The sequence below is a fragment of the Erithacus rubecula genome (assembly GCF_903797595.1).
Source record: "Erithacus rubecula genome assembly, chromosome: 9".
In the NCBI taxonomy this organism is placed as follows: domain Eukaryota; kingdom Metazoa; phylum Chordata; class Aves; order Passeriformes; family Muscicapidae; genus Erithacus; species Erithacus rubecula.
In genome coordinates this window covers 19,460,682-19,483,517 of record NC_136660.1, presented here as the reverse complement: position 1 = coordinate 19,483,517, position 22,836 = coordinate 19,460,682, and the positions used below count along the sequence as shown (strand labels likewise).

Below are 22,836 nucleotides of genomic sequence, written 5' to 3'. Positions count from 1 at the left end.
ACCATGGTGGTTTCTTTAGAACACACTGACCTGGCTATTCTTAGCCATTCAGTAGACAAAAAATAAACATGTTTGCTGAACCACTACAGTGGAAAGTTCAGAACTGAAATAAAGCAAAATACAGTATTGAACTGAAAAAAAATCAAATACATATTCAGTAACATAGTGTTGATTATATCCACAAATTACAGAGGGTAGGACACTGATTATGTGACATGTTTCAATGCAGGTGGGAAGGGTCGAAAATGACCTAGTAACATGGTGATCCACAGCTTTCAAATGTAAGTTTTAATTCTAATATTGGTATCTTACCTTAAGTGAATCTGGAAATGGAATTTATTACATTTAAAGAATCTTAATGACCATGAAAACATCTGTGGCATCATTTGAGAGAGAGTAAAAGAATCAGTAGCTATAATTAAAAACATGAAAAGTTTCTCTCTCTCTTAATTAGTAATTACAAAGGGATTCATGCAGGGTTGGAAAAAGGTGTATGCAATTAGGTCAAATTAAAAGTTTTTGTATAATCTGCTTCAAAAAAAGATTCACAGATTATATTGATTCAAGAATTTCCTTCTTTTGCATGGCTTGCATACCTCAGTTTTGTATGTGTGGGACAGAGTCATATATTTAAATACTGAAACTTTCCAGTAAGAGTGGTTCAGTGTGTGTTTGGTCCCTTTAGAAATGTTGGTGTCAACTCCTACGCTATATACACATATGTATATATAACATGTCATTGTTTCTTATTCCAATATCCCAGACAAGCAGTGAAATTTCAGACAGCCTAACACACGTAATATGCATAAAATAAAAGCAGAACTCTGTTATAAAGAGTTAGAACATCTAAAATTAACAGATAATACTCATATTACTTTCCTTCCTTGTTTTTTAACAGAAGGTGGTGCTGGAGGTGGTGGAGGTGGTGAAGAAGGAAAATCCAAAACATGTGTAGTTTTGTAATTCTTTGTCTCAGACACCGTTCCTGCTACAAGAAAAGACATCTAGAAAAACTTCAATGAGCCCCAGTGGACTTCTGCTTTGCATAGAATAGTATAGAGCCATCTCTTAATCTTCTTAAACACTTGCCATTTGTTGGAAATAATTTTTAATGGATTAAAAAACTGTTACAATTAAAAACTGGAAAAACTAATGGTGCAAAATGAGTTAACTGTGTACTCTAGGTATTTTTTCATGTCGCTCAATTTACATACAGTACTTTTATTAAAATATGTAACTTCTACATACTGTCCAGAAAAAATATAATTTTGACAGATGTTATATGAAATTACTGAATGAAATCTAAGATGTAAAATTCAAACCAAAAATTGCAATATTTGTAACTTGGATATTTAGATTTTTATACTATGTGTATTTCCTTAATCTGTAATTCTGTCATTTTCCTTTATTCTCAATACTATATAAAGTCCTAGAGTAAAAAATTTCTTTCACTTTAGGAATGCTCAACACAGTTCCCTAGCTCTTATCTGTAAAAAGCAGGCCCATGGCACACTGTATTTTTTCCAAAATTAGCAATGATAAATGGGTAAATTATAGCTATTGTAGCCTTTTGATTGCATGCAAATGGCTCTCCCACAGTTCCTAAACTGACCAGCTTTTATTGTAAAAATCAAAGATAGCAGACCACAAACATCATACTTTACACATAAGTAAAAGTTTACTGAGATACACCAGCATATCTACAGCAGGATCAGCATTCAAGGGCATTTTAAAAAGGCTCAGGTACTCCCAGTGCATCTCTTTCAAAATGCAATAAATTAAAGTATTTGAAAACCAATTAATTGATAGTGATTAAATCTTCTGAGGGAGAGCAAAGTAGAAGGGCATCAAAACTCCCATTACCTGTCTTTCTACAACCAAGTAGACAGACTGCACACAAATTAGCTCTTCATGATCTTCCTCCCCAAACCTTTGGAACAAGTGCACTGCATACTTTCCACTCAGGAAGGCAGCTCCTGCAGATGTTGGAAGGCAAAGGGCCACTATGTTAGGCACAGACCTGAGTATTCACTGGAACCAGTTTCAAATCTAAGGAGATGGATGTCAAATGCAACTCCTGTAATAAAGAAATTCAACATTCAGACTCAATCCTGCTACTTTTCCTGCTCCTTTAAACAAAGCAGACTTACACTTCTTTTTCCTCTGAAGGATGTTCCATATCCACATGGAAGGGAGAATGAACAATTTGCTCTTTCTAAACCTTTCTAAGAATGCTCTATGAACAGAGATACCGTGTACATTTATCACTCAAAATTACAGGAATCCACAAAAAAGCTCCAAACACAACATTCTGACTTATAAATGGGCCAAATATTTTATGCAAACAGTTATGACATAAAACTGGATATCATGTTATTTTCTGTATTAAATGCTAAATGTACTAAAGAAAACCATTTCAAGGTTGCTAGATAATGTAATTTTAATCAAACTGTATTAAATTATGTATTTAATATGTATAGTGTAACTTTTTATAACTGTATTTTAAAGATCCAAAGAGAAGCTAGTTATTCAGACCACTTACTTAATATACAATACTTGAAGCAACAAATATAGCAACATAGTTGACAAAAGCCCCTTTGGGCAAGTTGCACATGTTTAAGCAGATTGCTGCAGATTGGATTTGACTCTCAGCCAAGCTGGCAAGATGCAAGATGACAGAGAATTAACCTTTAAATCCACCTTCTTACCTAAAGAAGCCTTCATGCAAGGATACATTTATTTCTTACTCAAGGACGCCCTAAATATGTCCTTGTACTGTCATCTATTATGTAAGTACAAAATATTTAAAATGTAATTATGTTAAGTAATACTTGTAAATAGAGTTCTCAACTTATTAATATTGGTGCATGTCAAATGTTCATAAATACACTACAACCATCTCTGCTCTGTTAGATTGTCCACATCAAATACTTACTAGAAATATTTTCTATACCTACAGTGAGAAGTATTTATCAAAAATATATTTTATACATTAACTTCCTCAGATTAACATGAAAACTGAATTTTAAAAAGCTTTACTTTTGTATCCAAAGTAATTCTCACCAGAGAGAAAAAATATAGGCATGGTACCTATTCATGTGCAGACTGTTTCTTTGGAAATGTGACTGAATGACTGTGTAAAGATGTGTTGCAACTCAAAGAAGAAGATGAATCCAGTAAGTTTCTCAAGCAATATACGTGCTTTATTTGTATATTTGGGATTACACGTGAAATAAGGATTAACATTCAATCAACAGAAAGGAGATCAGAAGGCACAGGTAACATAAAAGTCACGTACATCTCCAGTAGAAAGCCACACGTTATTTTTTACACCAAAAATTTCATCAACCCACCAAATTTTTATAGGTGGAATTGTAAGACACATCACTTTACAACTAAAGTCACAATAAACTTTTTAAAGGAGTAGGAGAGATTTCAGATATGGTTTACTTAATTCAAGTAGAACACATATTTGACAAAATTTGAACTTCTTCAATAGCATTTGAAGATATTTACAAGAGACTAGTACCCAAATGTTGAAGCCTCAGCAGCCAATAAATTTAAGGATTTAAGGCTATTAATTCCTGTTTAATAAATTAAAAATATAAATATATTAAAGTGTATGGCTTTAAACTACTCACCGAATCTTACAAAATGCTCCTTTACAAAAATCCATCAATAAACAAAGTTTGGGATAAAATAAAAGCAGTGAACTTCCTTGTTGTAATGTTAATAAATATATTCTTGTTTGTTTAAGTTTGGGTGCCACATATGTTTTGCACTGAAGGGAAAAAAATTATGTCTCTTGTTTCAAGAGTATGCAGACTACTACAAGAAACAGAAAGTTTTGAGATTTGAAGCCTTCTACAAGGACAGTCCACCCAAATGGTCCATATAGTGACTGTAGAAAAGGTATGCTGGCAGATAGAGGTCTCTGGAAAATTATGACTGGATTTCCAGACTTACATCTTGACAACTCATGAAGAAAATCAGCCTACATCAATTGCAAGTTTTAGAGAAATAAGTCTTGAAAATACTCCTCAAACTCCTCTTCCCTGTAACAACAACAAAAAATAAAAGTCAGAAATTTTGCTTTGGATAAGCAAAGATAATCTTCGTATGAAAAAGTTTTAGCAAACTTTTGATTAGAATTGTAGAATATATAGATAATTTTGACTTACTCTGTGACTTGACTCTTAGCACCTACTGCTAAGATACTAATGGTACAGTAGGGGGTAAGGCAGCAGCAGTTATGGTGTGGCTTAACAAAGATTTTTTTCAAGAGTTGCATATGTCTCCTCTTTAAAAACACATTTTTAGGTTCACTGCGTGGAAAGAGATTTGACACAACCTTTTATGTGTGAACACTCATTGAAACACTCAGGACTACTCTGTCTTTGCAATTCTGAATGGACCCTGTTTCAGTAGCTGCAAGTACATTATGTCAAACTAACCGTGATTTTTCATCTGCTTCTTGGAGAGGACCTTTCCAAAAGTCAGCTTTTGAAGGACCATCTTCTGCACTGCTGTTATCTGAATCTGGTGAAAAATGTAAAATGTTCATTAAATAAATTTTAAAATAATTTTTTTTTAAAATTAGATGGTATAGTGCTAGAAGCAATTTTTAATTGCAACTATGAGAATAAACAGAACAATTTGCTTTGCATAAAGTGAAAATGAAAATGTTTTGCCATGTTAATTAGTATAGAATCAAGAAGATTCTTAGGTATCACAAACTAATGTTTTGGTCAAACATAACAATCATGTCAAAACAATGATCTTGACACAACAGCAACACAGCAATTTTTTCCCCAAAACTAAATTTTTACAAATCCAGAATTACAATACAGTTTCAATTTATGAAATTAGATTAATCAATTGCCTTACTTAAATACAGTTCTTATCAATTGTGACTTATCAGTGAAATTGTAAGAAAACATGGATTACTGCATAACTATTTCATATTAGCACACAGGAATTTCATATCAGAAGCTCCCCCCGACCTTTCAAATCTTCCAGTAAGTTTCTTGACAAAACAAATACTTTGGGCACGGTCCAAATCATAAGAAAATTGCTTCAGGTCTTCCTGTATCTAACTGGGAAAGCTTAGGGAGTGATGATACTCAAAAATGCACAGCAGAGCAGAGAAATCAGTGAAAGCAATCAATGAATTCTAGACAGTCTGCAACAAAAATTGGCATGACCAGGAGATGGGGCCTGTTTCACAAAAAAAGAAACTGGAGACTGGAATCACTGAGATACAAGCACTTGACTAAGGAGACACTGAATGCATCCACCTGCAACAAGTAGAACTATGAGATACTACAGGTGGTAGTTGGAAAAGACATTAATTAAAACCTAATATTTATTTTAAAACTTTTTTTTTTTTAGCAGAATACATATCAGTATAACTCCCTGAAGGAAATAGTAGAAGTTATCATATCAGAAAAGTACTATATTTACACAGTACAGTCTATACAGCATGAAATTATTAACAATGTACCTGTTTTTGCACCCTCTACTCTTTTTTAGAACAACCTGACCTCTCATTTTTCTGGTTTAAACAATTCCCTCCTTAAAATTCCCTACACTTTTTCTCCAAGATATGCAAGTCATTCATTCAAACCTTTTGTTTGTTTAAGACAGTATATATATAAAGTATTAATATATATATATTAATATATATATAAAGTATATATATAAAGTATTATGTATATAAAGTATTAAAACAGACAGCTAATAAAACTAAGATAAATTACAACTATGATATTGTACAACTTATTGCAAAAACATAAAGGATATTAAAATACCTTTACCTTTGTCAGAATTATCTGAATCATCTGAAGAAACTTGATCTGTAAAGAAACACCAAAATAGAAAAAAAACCAGTAAGCTTCTTCTGGTGTTATCTGTTATCTTAAATTGTTTACAAAGACATTTCTATCACAATTTATTACACTAATCATGTGTGCAGGCATGCACACACTACATTCAAAGAAAGTGAGTAAACACTGAAACAAAAGGATTTTTTTCATGAGTGCAAAGGTCATCAGTTTCAGCCTAATTATGTCAGCCCAATATCTCTGGTGTAAAAAGGTTATCTAACATTTCCAAAAGGCTTTCAACCCCAAAGCCTCATGGAATGAAATACTTCACAACCCTTTCTAGTATGCAACATCCAATCCTTGCACAAATTTCCTTGTAGTGCATATTTCTCAAAAGGCTGTGTCTCTCTGTTAAATATAAGAAAAATTTAAATATAAGAAATTTATTTTTTCTACATCTAGGAAATTTTACCTAAGAAACTAACCTTTTTGACTACCTGTGTTGCAGTCAAGAAAGTTACATATCTGTATGTATAACTAAATGTATTTATACATAATTATACATCCCTATCTATGCAGCTGAAGCAAAACTAAGGTTCAACTAATCTGAGTATTTTAACAACTAAAGCATCAGAGTTTAAATTTACCTTTATGAGTCTTTTTTTTGGACTTCTTTTTTGCTGAACGAGATAATTTTTTCTTCTTTTTTTTTGGCTCTTTAGAGTTCTGTGCAGCAGCACCTCTTTTCTTGTATGTTTTGACTTCTTTCCTCCTTTAAAAAAGATGAATGTACACTTCCTCTATTTTATGTACTTCTAATGCAACAGTAAATCTGAAGTATTTAATTCAATCAAACAGGTGTCGTTTTTTTCAGACACCTATCAGTAGTTCAACTGAAAAAAACTGATTCAGTCAAAAAGAAAAGTACTATTAGAAACAAAAGAAAAATAATCACTAAGCTGAAATTAAGCAAATGAAACTTCTGTGGTGGTAGGGATGGAATTTTTCCAGTCTGAGGGGTTCTGTGGTTCATTAACACAGTATTATAACCCTCAACAGTGACAAGACAGTGGCTTTATAAGAACTCCAGACAATTTATGCTATTTCAGGACAAATGGAGTTCCTTATCACCTCACTGAAGTTTTGTCCCTGTGTGCTGTTCATCATAATTGTAACTTATCAATAATTCAGTCCCCATTATTTTTAAAATATTTCATACCGGTGATGGAAGTTTAGTTTGTGGGAACATTCTGGACATAGTCCTGAAAAAGAGAAAATGAAAACATTACAGCCAATAATCTGATAAGCATAATCAACAAAACTACAAAAGTAGCTAGAACTAGATCTTTCAGTATCAGTAGCTTTTCCTTCAAAATACTAATTACAATGTAATTGCAATCAGGACTGAAAAATACATGATGAAAGTCTCCAGTACAAACTCAGATTTTACTATATGAGAAGGACAATCAGAAGTTTAGCACTGGCAGTCCTTCATTAAAGAAGTGCAAGCAGTTCTCATATACAGACATCCCATTTATGGATCCTTGTGGACAGATCAAATTCTTCTGCAAATATGCTGAAGATGTGTAAGTCTGTGCTTTGTCAGAGACCAAGTACTCCCACATAGATTGTCTTGTGCACAAAAGGGAAAAAAAACCCCACTACTCACTCATTTTACACAAAGTAACTGTATAACCTGTACTGAGTTTCATTACCTGATTAACATATCATCATAAACACAATATTGAATTAGAAAATCTCAGTCAAGATGTAAGAATGAAGAATTGTTTAAAGATAGAACTTTTGTAAGAAAACACAAATATTTGAAATAAAATCAGTAGAGCTGAAGATGTGCTAGAAGTTGTCTAGTCCTAAGGACTTTTAAGACAAGTAATGAGCAATGATAATGCTGAAATTCTCCTTACAATGCAGTATTGCCCATTAAAACTAGAAATGCTTCTACAAGAAACAGCTTATAGCCAATTACTCTAATTTTATGACATGCTAACTACACAGACTAAAGTTCTTAAACTGTAGCAACTTTGCCATATATGCCAACAGCTGTTCTCTCTAAATCAAGAGCACCATACCACCACCTGTGATTAATTCAACAAAATGATCCCCTACTCCACATTTGTCATGAACTCATTAAATCTCAATACCATTCAAAGTGCAAGATACTTGTCTTCTTTTAAGTGTACATATCCTAGAGGGATGACTTACTCAATTTCACAAGTGCATTCCTCTTTTCGCCATGTTCAACATAAGCAAAATTCACCTCCCAGCTCTTCAGGCCTTCATTCTCATCACAGTGTTTATTTCCACAGGAAAACTGACCTGTAAAGAGTCAAAACCAGCAAATCATGGTTCGATGACTAACATTAAAAGGGGGTTATTTCCAGTTCTGCTCAGTTTTTGCTTTTCATTTTCCATTTCTTTTAAATAAAAAAAACCCACAAATCTAAAAATAACATCTAGTTTAAGGAAATGGTAACAGGAAACAACAATCAACAGGAAGCAATCAACCACACTTGTACAATACTGCCTATTTGCAAAGAAAAACACATAGCTGTGTTTTGAAACATATGGATGAAGGTGTACATTGTGAAATAATAAGCCTAATATGAACTCTGAAAAACTGAATGGCACTAGGATACATCCTATACGCTAAATGATTACTTACTTAGCAGAAGATGATGGATCAGAAGCTGTGATTCAGGCACGCATCTTTAATGACATCAAACTATTCAAAGTATCTCAAATATGTGATACTTTGATGAAGTACAATATGAAGAAGCCCACATGCTTTTTACCTAACTAGTGTACCTAGATACACAATTTGTATTCTAGTGACTATCCATAAATACCTTTATTTTAAGAAAAAGAAATTCAACTTTGAGAGAAATGGTACATCAGCTTTAAAAGCTTCCTTTGGTTCATTATGTGAAAGCAAGACTGATTTGAAAACAGATCTGCATATAATTAATTTTGTTTACACCACTGAAGTCCCAATATTGGAGTAATAAACATACATGCATTCCCTTTGAGAAGACTGGTTTGTATGCAGAGCAGCAGAAAGGATGTGTATTAATAGGCTCACAAGCAGGACTGTTGGTGAACGATTAACCTCAGAAAATTCTGCTTAAGCGGCTAACTAATGGATTGGCAGTGTCCTCACATACTTCAGCTCTGTAATGAAACACCACTTGCAATACAAACAAAGTAAAAAAAACCCCAGAACTCTCATAAAAAAGTAGGTTCCAAATTAATATTCATTAAGTATGTTTAACCCTATGTAAGGTATCAGTACTCCAGCAATCTCCAATATGACATCCTTTCAAAACACAGCAGAGTGGAAAGAACTCAAAGAAATAATCTGGCATTTGCAATTAGTAATAGAAGTGCCACCTCTTCTTTCATTTATCCTAGCCCTTCTTCTTTGTGGCCATGCAGAGACAGCCACCAAACGCAGAGCAATAAAGGTGAGCACTCCATTCCTGCATTCCCTCGTCACCACCCCCAATGCTCAGCACAGCGCCCGGCGGGGCTCTCACCACCACTGCACTGACACAGCCTGCTCAGCGCGCACAACAAGCACAGCTCATGCTAATTATCACACAGGCAGGTATCGATGTGTTATTACAATTAATTAAAGCCGTTTTTATGGGTCATTTGTATTTTAAAAGAGCACAAAAGACCCACGGCTTTTTAAAAAGGATTGTTTGGCACGGCACTCGGAGCGAGCGGCCGATCCCCGCCGGAGGGATGGCTTCTGGCGCCTCCCGGTGGTGAAAGGGAGGATTTATCCACTCCTATTCCAATTGCTCGCTTCTCATTAGGATTCCATTAAAAACTTGAAACTTTCTCCCACATTTTAAAATATGGAGTACCATATATTAAACATACAAAGCTATAATTTCCCCTCCCACGAAGACATAAAAATAATTTCCTCCTCATTTAATTTTAATTACCTTGTTAAAGTTTTCGATAAAGCATGTAATTTTATCCAATGTACCTATCCATTAATATAATGTGTGGCGCTGAATGCAAAATATAACGACAATTACCTTTAGAGGCTTTAATATTTACAGTTTTAAAATCCCCACCATTCGTATTCATGCTTTCTACTCTGAAATACTCGCTTTTCAAAAAAATCATAAATGCATTTCTAACTTTTTGAAATATACTACAATACAGGTGTTTACATAATACAGCTGTTTAAAAAACTGTAGCTGAGTGAAACTGATCAGCAGCACAACTCCATGCAGTTTTCTGGCATGTGCATCCATGACTTCTAAAAACCACATGTATGAGAATCCACCCCAGGAACAGCAATATCTCATTGACTTCATTTTCCTTCTTGTTCTCAAGTTGAAAAAGCCCAAGCACCTCAGCTATCAAATGAGGACCACTGTGCAAAGTCCTAGTAACACACTGGTAAGACTTCACACCCAGAATTAAGGTACTGATTTAGAGACAGGATTGGGAGACATGATAATCATCCCCACTAAAGATTTCAAAACCAATTTGGGCTAAAACAGCTATCACACAAGAAACTTCCATTAAAAAGTTAACATTTTGCAGATTAGCCCTGGAGAAATTGTTAATCAATAAATTATTTCCTGAGAAAAACTACTGAGCGACTTCAATTACAGGTATCAGAGGCAGCAGAACTACTGGAGAAAAAGCAGCTAAAAGTCCATCCACAAAATTCTACATTATCAATCTCATTACAAAACTGACTTTGTGAAAATAAACTGTATGCTCTTTTAATTGTAACATGTGCAAATCAGTGTGCAAGCTAAACCTACGTGGCATAAAACAGCAAAGCTGGAAGACAAGTAAATTTATTGTACACTATTATCTGATAAACTTACCAGTATCATCAAATATTAGCTAAAAAAATTACGTCAAAAAGCAGCAAGAAGAGCATCAAGAAGAAATGTAACATAAAATGAAAGACAACATTACCTTTTCCTGAAATTACTTCTTTCTCATGTCGCCATCTAAATCCAAACTGTTAAGGTAAGAACCAAAACTGTGAACAGTCAACATATTAAGCACTGTAAACAGTAATTTCACTTGATTGATGTCCTGCATGTGGCTCATTCACTTAGTTCTGGTCATGACATTTTTTTTTTCTCTTTTAATTAAAAATATGTCTCTGCCTCTGCTAATCAGAACAGTATTTTTTAAAAAAATACATTAAATATTCTTATTTTTATTTTTACAGAAAGTCCTCCATGCTGAAAAAAAATTACAAAAGTAAACATATTAACATTTCCAAGTAGAAGACAAGCTGACCTAGAAATCTAGAAATAAAAACAAAATAATTAAATGTATTTTATTTAATGACCAGGTGTCAAACACATTTCATTTCTTAGCAAACAGGAGACACTTCCAATCTGTTAAGTTACAAAACAAAGTACAGAGACAGCATGTAAGAAATTCTCTAGGAAAATAAGACAACAAAGGGAACATTTCCAGTCCAGTGCATATCAAAGTAAAACCTAAATGCAGAACACCCTCCTGTGCTGCACTGCAAAGCTGACAATAGAACTGAACTATCTGACAATACAGACGGTCATTTATCAGCCTCAAAGTTTGCAGACAAGATGCACTGAAGGTTCAAAGACAACCTTGACCTAGAAAATTCTTATCTAGGGAAAATGTCAGGAGTAACAGACCCAGCACAAGCAAGAGCTGTCAGAACACTCTTCTGCTGTCTCTACATACCCTCACAGCAGAGGTTCACACTGGCATTTCTGATTAAAAGGAAACACCAGTGAAGAGCAGAGGAGTCCCAGCCATGTGTGTGTATGTCTGTGTGTGTGTGTGTGTGTGTGTGTGTAAAACAGTCTGGACCAGCAACTGGAACGTGCCTGTGGCCTCAGGGGTTTGTATGTCTTGGGCCTTCTTGCTGTTTTCTGCTGAGCTTCAGTATTTGAGAAGGTGGTTCTGCTTATTTTTCAGATTCTCAAAGGAGATGCTTCCATTAAACTGGTCCTTAACATTACCCAGTCCTTTGTAACAAAGTGGTTAACTTCAGAACAAAAGTTCCTAAAGAGATGTGAGCTACAATCTCTATGCAAAAATCTCTAGAAAAATTATCTGACTAGAAGATTTTGGCCAAGACCAGAACAATTACAGCTGTGAAAAGACCAATGAGCACGTGTGCAAGTCTCATTCTGTGCAATATATGTATTTAAAACATCACAGAAAATTGACCTCCAACTTTTGTTTTGACACAAGTAGCACAATATAGAAGCATAGAACAGCTCAGGTTGGAAGGCACCTCAGCAAACACGTTCAACCTCCCATGGGGAAGGGAGTCCAGATGAGATTATCTATCATCCTAGACAACTGCATTTGAAAAACCTCCAGCAATGGGGACTCCACTGTACCACTGGGGAGGTTGTTCCAGCAACTGAGTGTTCTCACTATAAAATAATTTCTTTCTTATATCAAGATGAAGCATCAACATGCAAAACATCAACAACTATCATGCAAAAGGCTGACTAGCTGAGAAACTTTTATCTACCCTGCACCTCTCATGGCACCAGCACTGCAAAACAGAAGGCACAGGGGGTAAAGATATCCAGCTACCAGTTTCTGGAAATGCAGAAAAAAAATTAAGGCAGGATAAATCTGAAAGAACAGACTGTATTCCATTGGTGCAAATGGGATGAGTAGCTTATTTAAGACTTTCAAAAAAAAGCCTGCTTTGAATATCCTTCTGTACCAAACATGAGCATGGATAAATCAGTCACTGAGAAAAATCTCATATTTTTTTCTATTTTGAAGGATTTCTAAGAAAGGACTTTCATATGATCAAAACGTATTTGAGAAAACAAAGCATATATATTTTAAAAATTGCATGACACAGCAGTTATGCTGCCACAGCAATTCCAAAAATACAGGTAATAGCTTAGGAGCATAAATGGAACAGAAAGTGACCTCATAGTTAGGACAGACACACTGTATTCTGACAGGGAAATACTGTTCACACAGCACAACAAAACACACACACAAATCTGGGGCAGAACAGTTTCCCACAAAAGACAGCAAACATATGGAAACTTGGCACAGCAGTGAGAGAAACAAAATCTGTAAGCAGGCTCAAAGGAAATCAGCTGGGGGCATGGTGGGATGGAGGGGGCATTGAGGGATATGAAATAGCTACAGGAAAATCAAATTTACTTAAAAAAAGGAGGGAGGGCATCTTCAGCATTTTAGTTTTTGTTGATTATAATTAAATGTTTGCATTTTACTGTCCCAATTGTCTTTAGATGACTGTCATCTTTTCTTCCTAATACAGCTAAGCCCAGTCCTTGCAAATATGTACCAGTAAATGTAATTTTCTATACCGTAAATAGTCAAGAAGAATTATATAGGCTGGGTTACTGTGTGCTAGAAACACCAAGACACATCTGAGTTCAGCCTTGGTCTTTGGAAAATCACAATAGAAAATTCATGTGTACTCTTTGACTAAGAAGTTAGTCAGCCAAAAACTTGGAAAAAAACAAAGACTGTTCCAGTTAAGAAGAAAACCTGGGGCTGAAATTGGGCTGTTTCTCTTAAGAAATTCTATTTATTTACAAGGCACATACAAATCCTGTTTCCACAAACAGAAAAGAACAACCAGCAAAAGATGCTGCTTTAGAATGGACTTTTCCAAAATTGTTTTTGCCAGCATTCAAGTACAAAACTCTTTTTAGAATTTTTTTTTTTAACAGTAACATTCCATGGGTTTTTAGGCTTCATCTACCGCTCCTCTCCAAGCAACCTTTCCAGCCCTCTTTCTTTAACCCCTTTGCATTTTCTGCCTTCTACACACAATGTACCTCTTCATAAAACATCATCTGACAGAAATGTTCCTATTCCCACAGAAGCACATTTTTGAGGCAGTGACAATGCTTGGATTCAAACTGCTGCTTACTAAGTAACTTGACAAATTCTCACAACTTCCTTTCTATGGAAGGGGTACTAACATTCTGGTTTTATAATGTATCCACAACCATAAGGCAATTTTAAGAAAGACTATACTGCAAAATCCAAGATGATTTACACTAAGGAAAGATACCTTATTCTCTTTGTATCTGCTGAGATCTGCTATGCAATATTCTTTGTACAACTTGTCATAATACTTCTTTGCAAGCCTCTTCTCCCTAAAACAAAAAGTATTATTTTTTATTAAATATAGAAGACAACATAATTTACTTTACATTGTAATGACATTAGGAAGACAAAAGCATGTTGTTTCATTGAAAGAACGTAAGTTGTAGACTTAGAAATGCAACAGATACACAGTCATTAAAATAAGGAGGAATTTCCATAAAACTGGAAAAATAAATATAAAATAAATCCACAGCACATGCATTTTTTAAAACTCTGCTTTCTTCAGATTTTTTGAACAGTCATTTGGATCTCAGAGAATCCATTATTATTATTTATTAGTTCTATAAACTATTATTTATTAGTTTTTTCTGTCATCAATTCATGGCATTTGAGCAATATTGCAATATGAAAGATCTCCTAATGGTATTTTATTTTCAAATGTACAAAGAATGATCACCAAGTATGCACAGTAATTCCTAATTACGAGGGGAAACAACAAATTTAGTACAAGTGGTCTAAAAATAACATATCCTGTAATAGTTTCAGGTACCAAGTCATGTCTTCTTCATCTTCTTCATTCCACAGGAATCTATGGTTTTCTCTAATAACATCAAGATCCGTCTTGTCATTTGCTCTATAAAAGGACACACCTGTTTTTAGTATAATGTAACATTAAAATGAAAATCCATCAAATAAAAATTTGGTAACCATCAATATTTTACAGTTCTCATCTCAACCTCACAGCACAAAGGAATATATTTTTATGAAATAGAACTATCAAAAATGTATTCCCTGGCCTCAAATAAATATACAAATAAAAATACAAATATACCTGCTCTCAAAAAAACCCATAGCAGAAAATGGCCCCCGAAATTGTGGATGACTTGATCCTGTCTGAAAACACTTTTTATTGAAAGCAGTGATGTTAAAAGGCAGTTATAGATGGCTCTAAATAAGTTATTATTCTGGACAATGGATAGCAATTCTGCACATTCAGAAGTATTTCAGACTGTTATTTTGAAGATACTGACAGATATTTCTCAATGTACCCTCCATTAATGATCACCTGTCATCCTTTCTTTTACATAACAAAACAAGAATAATTCAGCTCATGGCAAGCTCTTACCTAAAAATATGAAAACAAAATGAAACAAGGAAGTTTTGTGTTTGGGTATTTCTGACTATTGTAGTTACCATTTGTGACCAAATTAATTAAGTGATTTGATACACAACTACATCCATCTCTGCCCCCAAAACTATAATATATATTTAACAGCTTTACATAACAGGGGAGGTTTGAGGCCAGGAGGAGAAAGAGTGTTAACAGTTCTCACCCAGATCTTCGGAAATCCTCTATTTTGCCACCATAGTACAAAATGTAGTCATGCACAAACTTTTTATGTCTTTCATACTGAATAAAGCAATTAAGGATTGTTTCAGAACATATTCTCATTTACCACAGTTTAAAACCAAAAAACAATCCCAACCAAAATATTTTTATATATTTAAGAGAAAGACCTGTTTTCTCACAAACAGTTCAGTGATTTCCAAACAAACAAAAATAAAAAAGAATGGAATTAATTAGGAACTTTTACTTAATAACCTCTCATAGAAGCTAATTTCCAAATACAGGAATTCAAGGCAATTTCATCTTTAAAACCTCATTCATCATTTATAAAAATGCCTTCCTTTATCAAAGATGCTCTGTATGCATATACACAGAAACTTGGTTCATTTTTTCAGCTGTGATTTAGACAACAGCTTCTTTGTACTTCAATTTTGGTTTAAAACAGATTTGTACTTTTCTATTATAAAAACAGTCTGGCTACTAAAATGGAGTAATTTGTTACATTTTTGCCACCAACATACAAATAAAAGTCACATGTTTTAGTTTGGAAATGAAAATCATGGAAAAATGTGTAATGCTTCTTAGAACACTTTGGCCTCAGTGTGAAGCCAAAACAGAAACATAATTTGAAACACATTTTGTACCATAATTTGAGCAAAGTATGTAATTACTTATTCAGAAAATAAGTGTCTTCATGAATAAAAACTTTATGTATGGTTTCATAAAAAGATTTTCAATTAACTTTTATCTCAACAGCAAAAAGATGCTCCTCTGAAGAATGACTCAGTATCTGGTGCTGCACTGTCACTTAATGTGATAACTGAGAAATTCCAGCATTCTACCATAATGGATAACCTGTGTCCCATCCTCAAATTTGAAAAATTAAACAGAAGGATACAGCATTCATCGATATCAAGTGAAATCTTCTTTTTCTTGCTTCTTCCCTGTTAATAACAAACATGTTCCAGTGAGAACTATCTTTCCATTAAGAGGAAAATGTCTCACAAAAGCAATATATAAAATATACCTATCACATTCTTCAGCTGCAAATTGTCTGTGAACCACACTGCCTTGTTTTGCTTTTTGGAATGGCTTTACTAGAAGGGCATCATCCTGTATTCTAAACATGGGAAAAAGGAAGACAAGTTAGTCAAGAACTTTTCATATGCAATAAAATTTTCATATGCTAAACCTTGCACTAACTTGAGTAACAAAAACTCTTATATTGCTATTTTCTACAAGAATTAAATGAAACTTCAGACCCAACATCACCTTGGACTTTACCTCATTTGCAGAGCAAAATCAGAAAGGCATTTGCTTCCAGCTGGCATTTAAAGACAATTGCTTAAACCAACAATTTGTAATATTTGTTTTCGTTAATATTATCCATTATATGATAAAACCTGGAAGATTCCTCAGTTTCACTCTGACATTTAAAGACCTTTGCAAATCTCAGCTACACAGCAAAGCAGGAACAGGAAGGACAGTGCATTCACTGAAACAGAGTGACTGGCAGTAACCCTATTCTACCCTTTCATGCCAATGTCTCAACACCTCATTAAACAGCTCTGCCTCTTGTAGAGCAACCACAAGAATCACAAATTTAAAAGTCAATTACAATGTAATGAACCGTACTTGTCAGCAGGCAGCTAAAATTACTTTTAGAGTTGAACAAAGTAATAAAAAGTTAAAGATAGACATTTTAGCTAGTAAAAGGTATATTTAGTTAATTTCATTCATAAACTGAAGTGAGAAAAATATCTTTTTCCATAATTATCAGTGGGCAGAAAACATGGAAATCAGAAACCTGAAGAAAGCAAGCCAGGGAATTTGTTTCTAGCAATGGAATATAGGACTCTAGAAACTTCAGGTATCATTTACTCAAAAGGACCTGTAAGCACAAAATTCCCGTAAGAAAGGTCTATAAAACAGCAATTTGGAGAGAATTTAAAACTACTATTTTCTTTAAAGTGAAAATAAATACTGTGATAGAGCAAGAGAAGGAACCCACATAACAGTCCTACTGGGAATCAGCAGTGGTGTGCCAGAACAAGGATAATGATGGTCTTTTTGAAAGGCTCCTGATGCTTAGTTAATATTCCACCTAGAAAGTGGAATGGTAGAATGTGCAATGGCATTGAAAGAAAATGAAATCTGAACAAAACCACTATTTTAATGGAGAACAGCTATATTTATAAAATAAATTAAATTGTACAATGCTTCCTATTATTCCAAAGTTTAAAACATGATTTTTTTTTTTTTCCCAGAATTCAATCAGACACTACAAAATCCATTCTTTTAACACTTCTATAAAGCAAAAATATGCAAGAGTCCCTGGAAAGTTTCCAGAAAGTTTTCTTAAATAAAGTCCAATAAAAGAGCAAGGGAGAGACAGGAAAAAGTAAGAAAAGTATATCCAAAATGTAGGCCAAATGTTCAGTATGGTGCTGAAAGTATCAAGAAACTACAGTACAAAAGCAAAATAAATACATAAATAAATAAATAAAAATCTTTACAATACAGTCAGATCGGACTACAAAATTCCAGGTCACTAACTGCAAACCACTGAAATTATTGGCCAAGGTCATCTCAAATAAGAGATGTGCAAGTACATTTCACAGTTTGTGCAAGTACATTTCACAGTTTATGAATTCCCAGGTCTCTTCACAAATTTAATAATAAAGAAGTAGCATCAGTTCCTCATTTTATATATCTATGTTTTTTATATCTACAAAGCCTGCTACCACTTGCCCTTTTTTGCCTTGCACTCCTAGCAGTTCCATTTGTCCTGATGGATTGTAATGATGTGAACAGCAGTGCCAAAACCCAGCAGTGGATACTAATGCTTGGAAAAACAAAACACTCTGCTCCAAGAACTGAGGGGCAAATATAGACCAGATGGAGATGGCAGAACAGATCTTAATCAGCTGCCCCTAGGAGATGACAAGCTTTGGCAAGCTTGAGATGAGGAGATGCAGAAATCAAAGAGATTGATTTTTTCAAAAATCATTTCAACACCAGACTTTACATGCAACAGTATCATCTTCTATGCACACTAAGAGGCCATTTGTACAAAATACATAATGCAAAGTGTTAATTCATTACCTTTTAGTCTTTTGCAGAGACTTCTCTCCACTCTCCTCATCACTAAAATCAGAATCATAGCCTCCATGGCCACGTGCCTGAAAATAATAGACCAGTCTTTATATTTGCTAATGTAATATGGATATGGCATAATTACAAATCTGTACTGTCCATCATGCATAAATAAAAGGCAGAAAGACAGAGAGCAAGTGAGCAAGTACAAATTCTCACATCTAAGCTTTTTCACAGACAACGCAGAGTATATTCCAGATAATAAAAGGCAAAGAAAAATCACTTTGTAAAATACATCACTTTATAAATAATTTATATGCAGATGTCCTCATATTTAATTTTCACATAGATGCAGCAAACTAAAAGTATGATAAATACCTTGGGTTTTTATTTTCTAAACAATGTTCCTTATGCAAAACTAAGGTGACTATCTTCCCCAGGAGCTAGTCTTTCAGGGGGCTGGAGGACAGGTAGTGATATGCCCACATTACAAATGAAAGAAAATGGGAATAAAAGTTTCTTGGGCTGTGATGCAGCATTTTAGATCATTAGATCTTACACTAATAGCTGGAAATCCAATCGAAACAATAACTAAAATACAAAACAACAATACGCCTGCAAAAACGTATCACCTCGTCAGCACAACATTCCCACCAGAAAATGAAACCTCTTCCACCCACTTTGGAACTACAATATCAAATGAATGCATATAAGGAAACCGAAATATCCATACTGCAATGCCTTCAAATGACCAAGCACTGACTGATGCCTAGATCTAGCACCTCCATTTTGCAAGGCACAGTTCCATATTCAATTCCTTCAGGAGACACAAAGGCTTAAGTAGATCCCATCTCCTCTCCCTCACTCTGGTACTTTCCTTCCAGGTGCTCAGTTACAGTTGTGAAATTACACATGAGCCAGATCAAACAACTCACCCAAGTTACAAAGGAACCTATGCAAAAAAAGATTATTTTAACCCAGGTAAGTTTCCTTTCCTGAGCCCCCACAAGCCATACCAGCCAGCTGAAGGAGCAGCACAGGCAGAGAGCAGCCAGAGCTGGCCACCACATAAACCAGCACAGACTCCAAACAAGCCTTTACACAACTGAGGTAAAAACAAGAGGGATGGTCATTAATATGGCTGCATGTGGAAAAGGTTCCATACACTCTACCAAAGCATCTTGGTAAGTGAGACTGTTGGTAAGGAAAGACAATGGGCTAGAAAACAAGCACATTTGACTCAGCTGGTTCTTACATTACCTTATATTCCTGAGGAATTATATTCCTCCTCAGCCAAAAAGCTGAGAAAAACAAAATCCAAAAAAAAAGACTCAACTCCTCAGGATTATTTTAATGAGGTGCCTTCTCTTGATGCAAATGCCTCACAGAAATGCCATGCTGAAGAGTTGGCTGTTTCCTCTACTGACTGGTTTATATCGTGCACAGTATGCAAAACACTATCTTCTCAAACTGATAGTGAAGGACAGTCTGTAAAGATTTTTTAAATCCTTTACTACTACTATTATTATTATTATATTATTATTATTATTAACAATAATAATAATCAAATACTGTAATGTTCCTCCCACTCTTCTAGATGCTTCTGAAGAACATGTAACTCTCCTACACATATAAATTTCAACAAAAGCAAATCAGAACTTTTTCTGGATTTCTATTTCCCACAAGACATAAAAATGGTCCGTTACCAAACAAAACAGAAACAAACCAAAAAGCAAACAACCCTCTCAAACAAAACAAACAAAACCCCAAAGCAAATAAACATGTGCAGCAGATGTCTGCTGTAAACTATCCTCATGCACTGGCAAAAAAGCAGCAACAATGTAGGCTCATAGCTGGTTCTAGGAGTCAGCATATCACTACTTTTGTTAATGAAGCTTATATGGTCTTTAGAAAAGTCTAAACACTCTATGAGTATGCAGCAAATATATTCATACTAGGTCTCTAAATAAAAAAAATATCATGCTAATCTGGGAATGTATTAAATGGCATTAGTAATGCCTTCCAAATGAACATCGAGAGCTTCCTTCACACTCAAAAGGCAAGTCCCAGCCAACACCATAAGCATGAAAACCCTAGACAGATGAAGTACTGAAACAGACAAGAACAGGAAAGCTCAAATGAAAGATTTTCACAAAGCAGTTGCCCTTGGATGATGTACCCCCAGAAAGAAATACACATCCTCACTAATCAGCTCTCAAGTGATTCCAGGAATGATTCAAATAAAAGAAAAAAAATGTAAGAAAAGCTGCTCCAGCAGAGTCATACTGTAGGGCTCTCAGAAGTTGATGACTGCCTTTTGTAAAGCTGACTGTGAATGTAAGGGCAGGTGGGCTAAGGATAGGCTGCTCTTCCAACTGGAAAGCTCTTCACAGATTCAGACATTGCTCTGAATCACTACAATACCTCACAGATAAATTCAGAGTGAGAAAGAGCACAACCCATGACTGATGTCCTGACACTTCTGGACCACTCCTCTGTTGCAGGCAGCAGCAGGATGGCAGGTACTGCATTGGTGCTCCGTAGGGTGATTGCAAGATGCCCTGACTTATGGCAAAACTTACCTAGCTCATTTCATGAACTCCATCAAAGAACCTCATCCATAAATTAATCTTGATATTTTGGAAGGACAATGTAAACAGACACCTACTTAATACTATAAAATTTCATGACAGATCGTGACAGATTTCTCCCCTTCTGCACCTCAGAAAAAAAGGGGGGAAAAAAAAAGCCACACAACAAGCCCAGATAAGGTAAATATGTTTAATATTTTACTGTAGATACAGAGGAGCAGATATCAAAGCTTTGTGCCTAGCCCAGCAGATATAGACATGGGCATGCCTAATCATCAACAAAATTTAAAATAACTACCTTTACTTTTTAATAAACCCTTAAATATAAACTTTGCTTTGATGGAAGTTGTCAGACTCAGAATGCTTCTAGTAAATTACTAATACAAATACCAAATGTTTTATCAAAACACGAACCTGAAAGCTATGTAACTTAAACGGTACAATGTATCTTGCTGTTGCACCAACTTTGAATTTTTTATTCCCAAACAACAAAACAAACTGAAACCACAAAATTAAAACAAGCACAAATATGCTTTGGGGTACATTTTAGCTCACATTTAAGTAATCCAAACATCTTGGATTATTTAATAATGAAACCACTGGGGACAGAACAGAGTCCACTAAACTCTCAGCTTCTAAAACCCACACAAAACACAGTAAATGCATGAATGCTGTATACACAACTGATGTCAGACTGAGATACCAACTCTTGATGTCAATACAGAACACTACAAACTGCCCAGCACTGCATTTACAGCAGGTATTTGCATCCATAGAAGGCACCTCCTTTAAGCCTCTCCAATGGAGTGAACACACACTGGTGAAATGGTCACATCACATTTGGTGTTGACTCCTGACCACAAAATTAGAGTGAAAAAGAAGAAAAAATAGCAAAATAATCCTATAAAATATTCCCCACCCATGGCTCCTGACTGGGGCCCAATCTTGCCAGTGCAAGAGCACGGCATAAGCATCGCTCCCAACCTTCCCTTCCCCTGCCCGGTCTGTGGCTGCTCACAGCCCAGATGGGGCCCACAACAGGCCCGAGTGCTCCTTTCAGTACACACTATTTGGGGAGGGTCTGAAGGAAGCACAGGATCTATAAGACGATTAGGAGCCATCCTTGGATAAAGGATGCTGTGTGGAAGGTCAGAATGCTTCACTGCAACATGCTCTTCCCACCTTGATGTTGCCTATGCAGCTTTGCCACCCCCACTTGGGGAAAAAACCCTGAGAACAAGTACAACTCACTTCAAACTTATTCCTTCTTGTAAAACCTATTACAAGGAGTGCCTGCATATACTGTACAGTGAACAGCCCTAACAAAGAGAAAAAGCACTCGCAAGATACCGTCCCTTTATTACACTTATGAAAGAAAATCCAGGAGTAAAAGGCAGGTAACTGCAGACCACGACATCGAGGATGCGAGTTTTTAGGAGCCAGTGCGGGTCAGACGCAGCTCTCGAAGCCGTTCTTTCTCGCTTGCTTTCTCGCAAGTGGCCCAGCGCTGTCCCGGCCCGGAGTGGGCACGGCACGGCCCCGGGGGCCCGGGGAGGGCGGCTCGGCCCTTCCCCCCTGCGCCCGCCCCGGCCCCGCCGCCATGGAGGCCGCGGCCTCCGCCGGGCCTGTCCCCGCCCGCCTCAGCCGGGCCGCTCCATCCCTCCCTGCCGGCCCCACTCACGGCCGCGGAAAGGCGCAGCTGGTTGGGCTCCATGGCCGCGGCGCGGCGAGGGCCGCCTCCGCCACCCGGCCCTGCTCCCGGCCCCGGCGCTGCTGTGCGGGCCGCTCCCGGAAAGCGGGGCAGAGGCGGAGCAGGGCCGCACCGAGGGCTCCCTTCCTCCCTCCGTCCCTCCCTCCG

The 22,836-nt window shown here is 35.9% G+C and overlaps 2 protein-coding genes across 4 annotated transcripts in view; one reads left to right on the top strand and one right to left on the bottom strand.

Annotated features, from left to right (window-relative positions):
* The window catches only part of PDE6C (phosphodiesterase 6C), a gene marked incomplete at its 3' end in the record, with an annotated part of 26,198 nt that extends 25,235 nt beyond the window's left edge, over positions 1-963 (top strand). The window contains 1 exon segment of the mRNA XM_079313080.1: positions 899-963. Within this exon segment, the coding sequence (XP_079169206.1) occupies positions 899-963 (65 nt within the window).
* Positions 853-22,836, bottom strand: LOC306805363 (protein FRA10AC1 homolog). Of its 3 annotated transcripts, none has more exons than XM_079313077.1 (15): positions 22,660-22,836; positions 18,397-18,473; positions 16,319-16,411; positions 16,190-16,235; positions 15,278-15,354; positions 14,494-14,577; positions 13,909-13,993; positions 10,797-10,842; positions 8,049-8,162; positions 7,045-7,087; positions 6,473-6,597; positions 5,817-5,855; positions 4,455-4,539; positions 3,967-4,055; positions 853-2,077 (listed from the first exon to the last, which is right to left on the bottom strand). In XM_079313077.1, exons 1-14 carry the CDS (start codon positions 22,690-22,692, stop codon positions 4,013-4,015), a joined length of 990 nt encoding a protein of 329 aa, XP_079169203.1. In that variant the 5' UTR covers positions 22,693-22,836; the 3' UTR covers positions 853-2,077; positions 3,967-4,012. The 3 variants fall into 3 exon arrangements, with proteins under 3 accessions (XP_079169203.1, XP_079169204.1, XP_079169205.1); XM_079313078.1 differs by lacking the exon at positions 853-2,077 and adding an exon at positions 19,170-19,339 and having other exon boundaries at positions 3,182-4,055; positions 22,660-22,795; XM_079313079.1 differs by lacking the exons at positions 853-2,077; positions 14,494-14,577 and having other exon boundaries at positions 3,182-4,055; positions 22,660-22,786.

What these genes read in the sequence shown, in the direction of transcription:
- LOC306805363 (XM_079313077.1), bottom strand. Translation starts at nt 22,692, where the DNA reads ATGGAGCCCAACCAGCTGCGCCTTTCCGCGGCC. An exon ending in TCTCTGCAAAAGACTAAAAG is followed by an intron (nt 16,412 to 18,396) that starts GTAATGAATTAA and finishes TCCCATGTTTAG; the next exon opens with AATACAGGATGATGCCCTTC. An exon ending in ACTTGATATCGATGAATGCT is followed by an intron (nt 15,355 to 16,189) that starts GTATCCTTCTGT and finishes TGCTTTATTCAG; the next exon opens with TATGAAAGACATAAAAAGTT.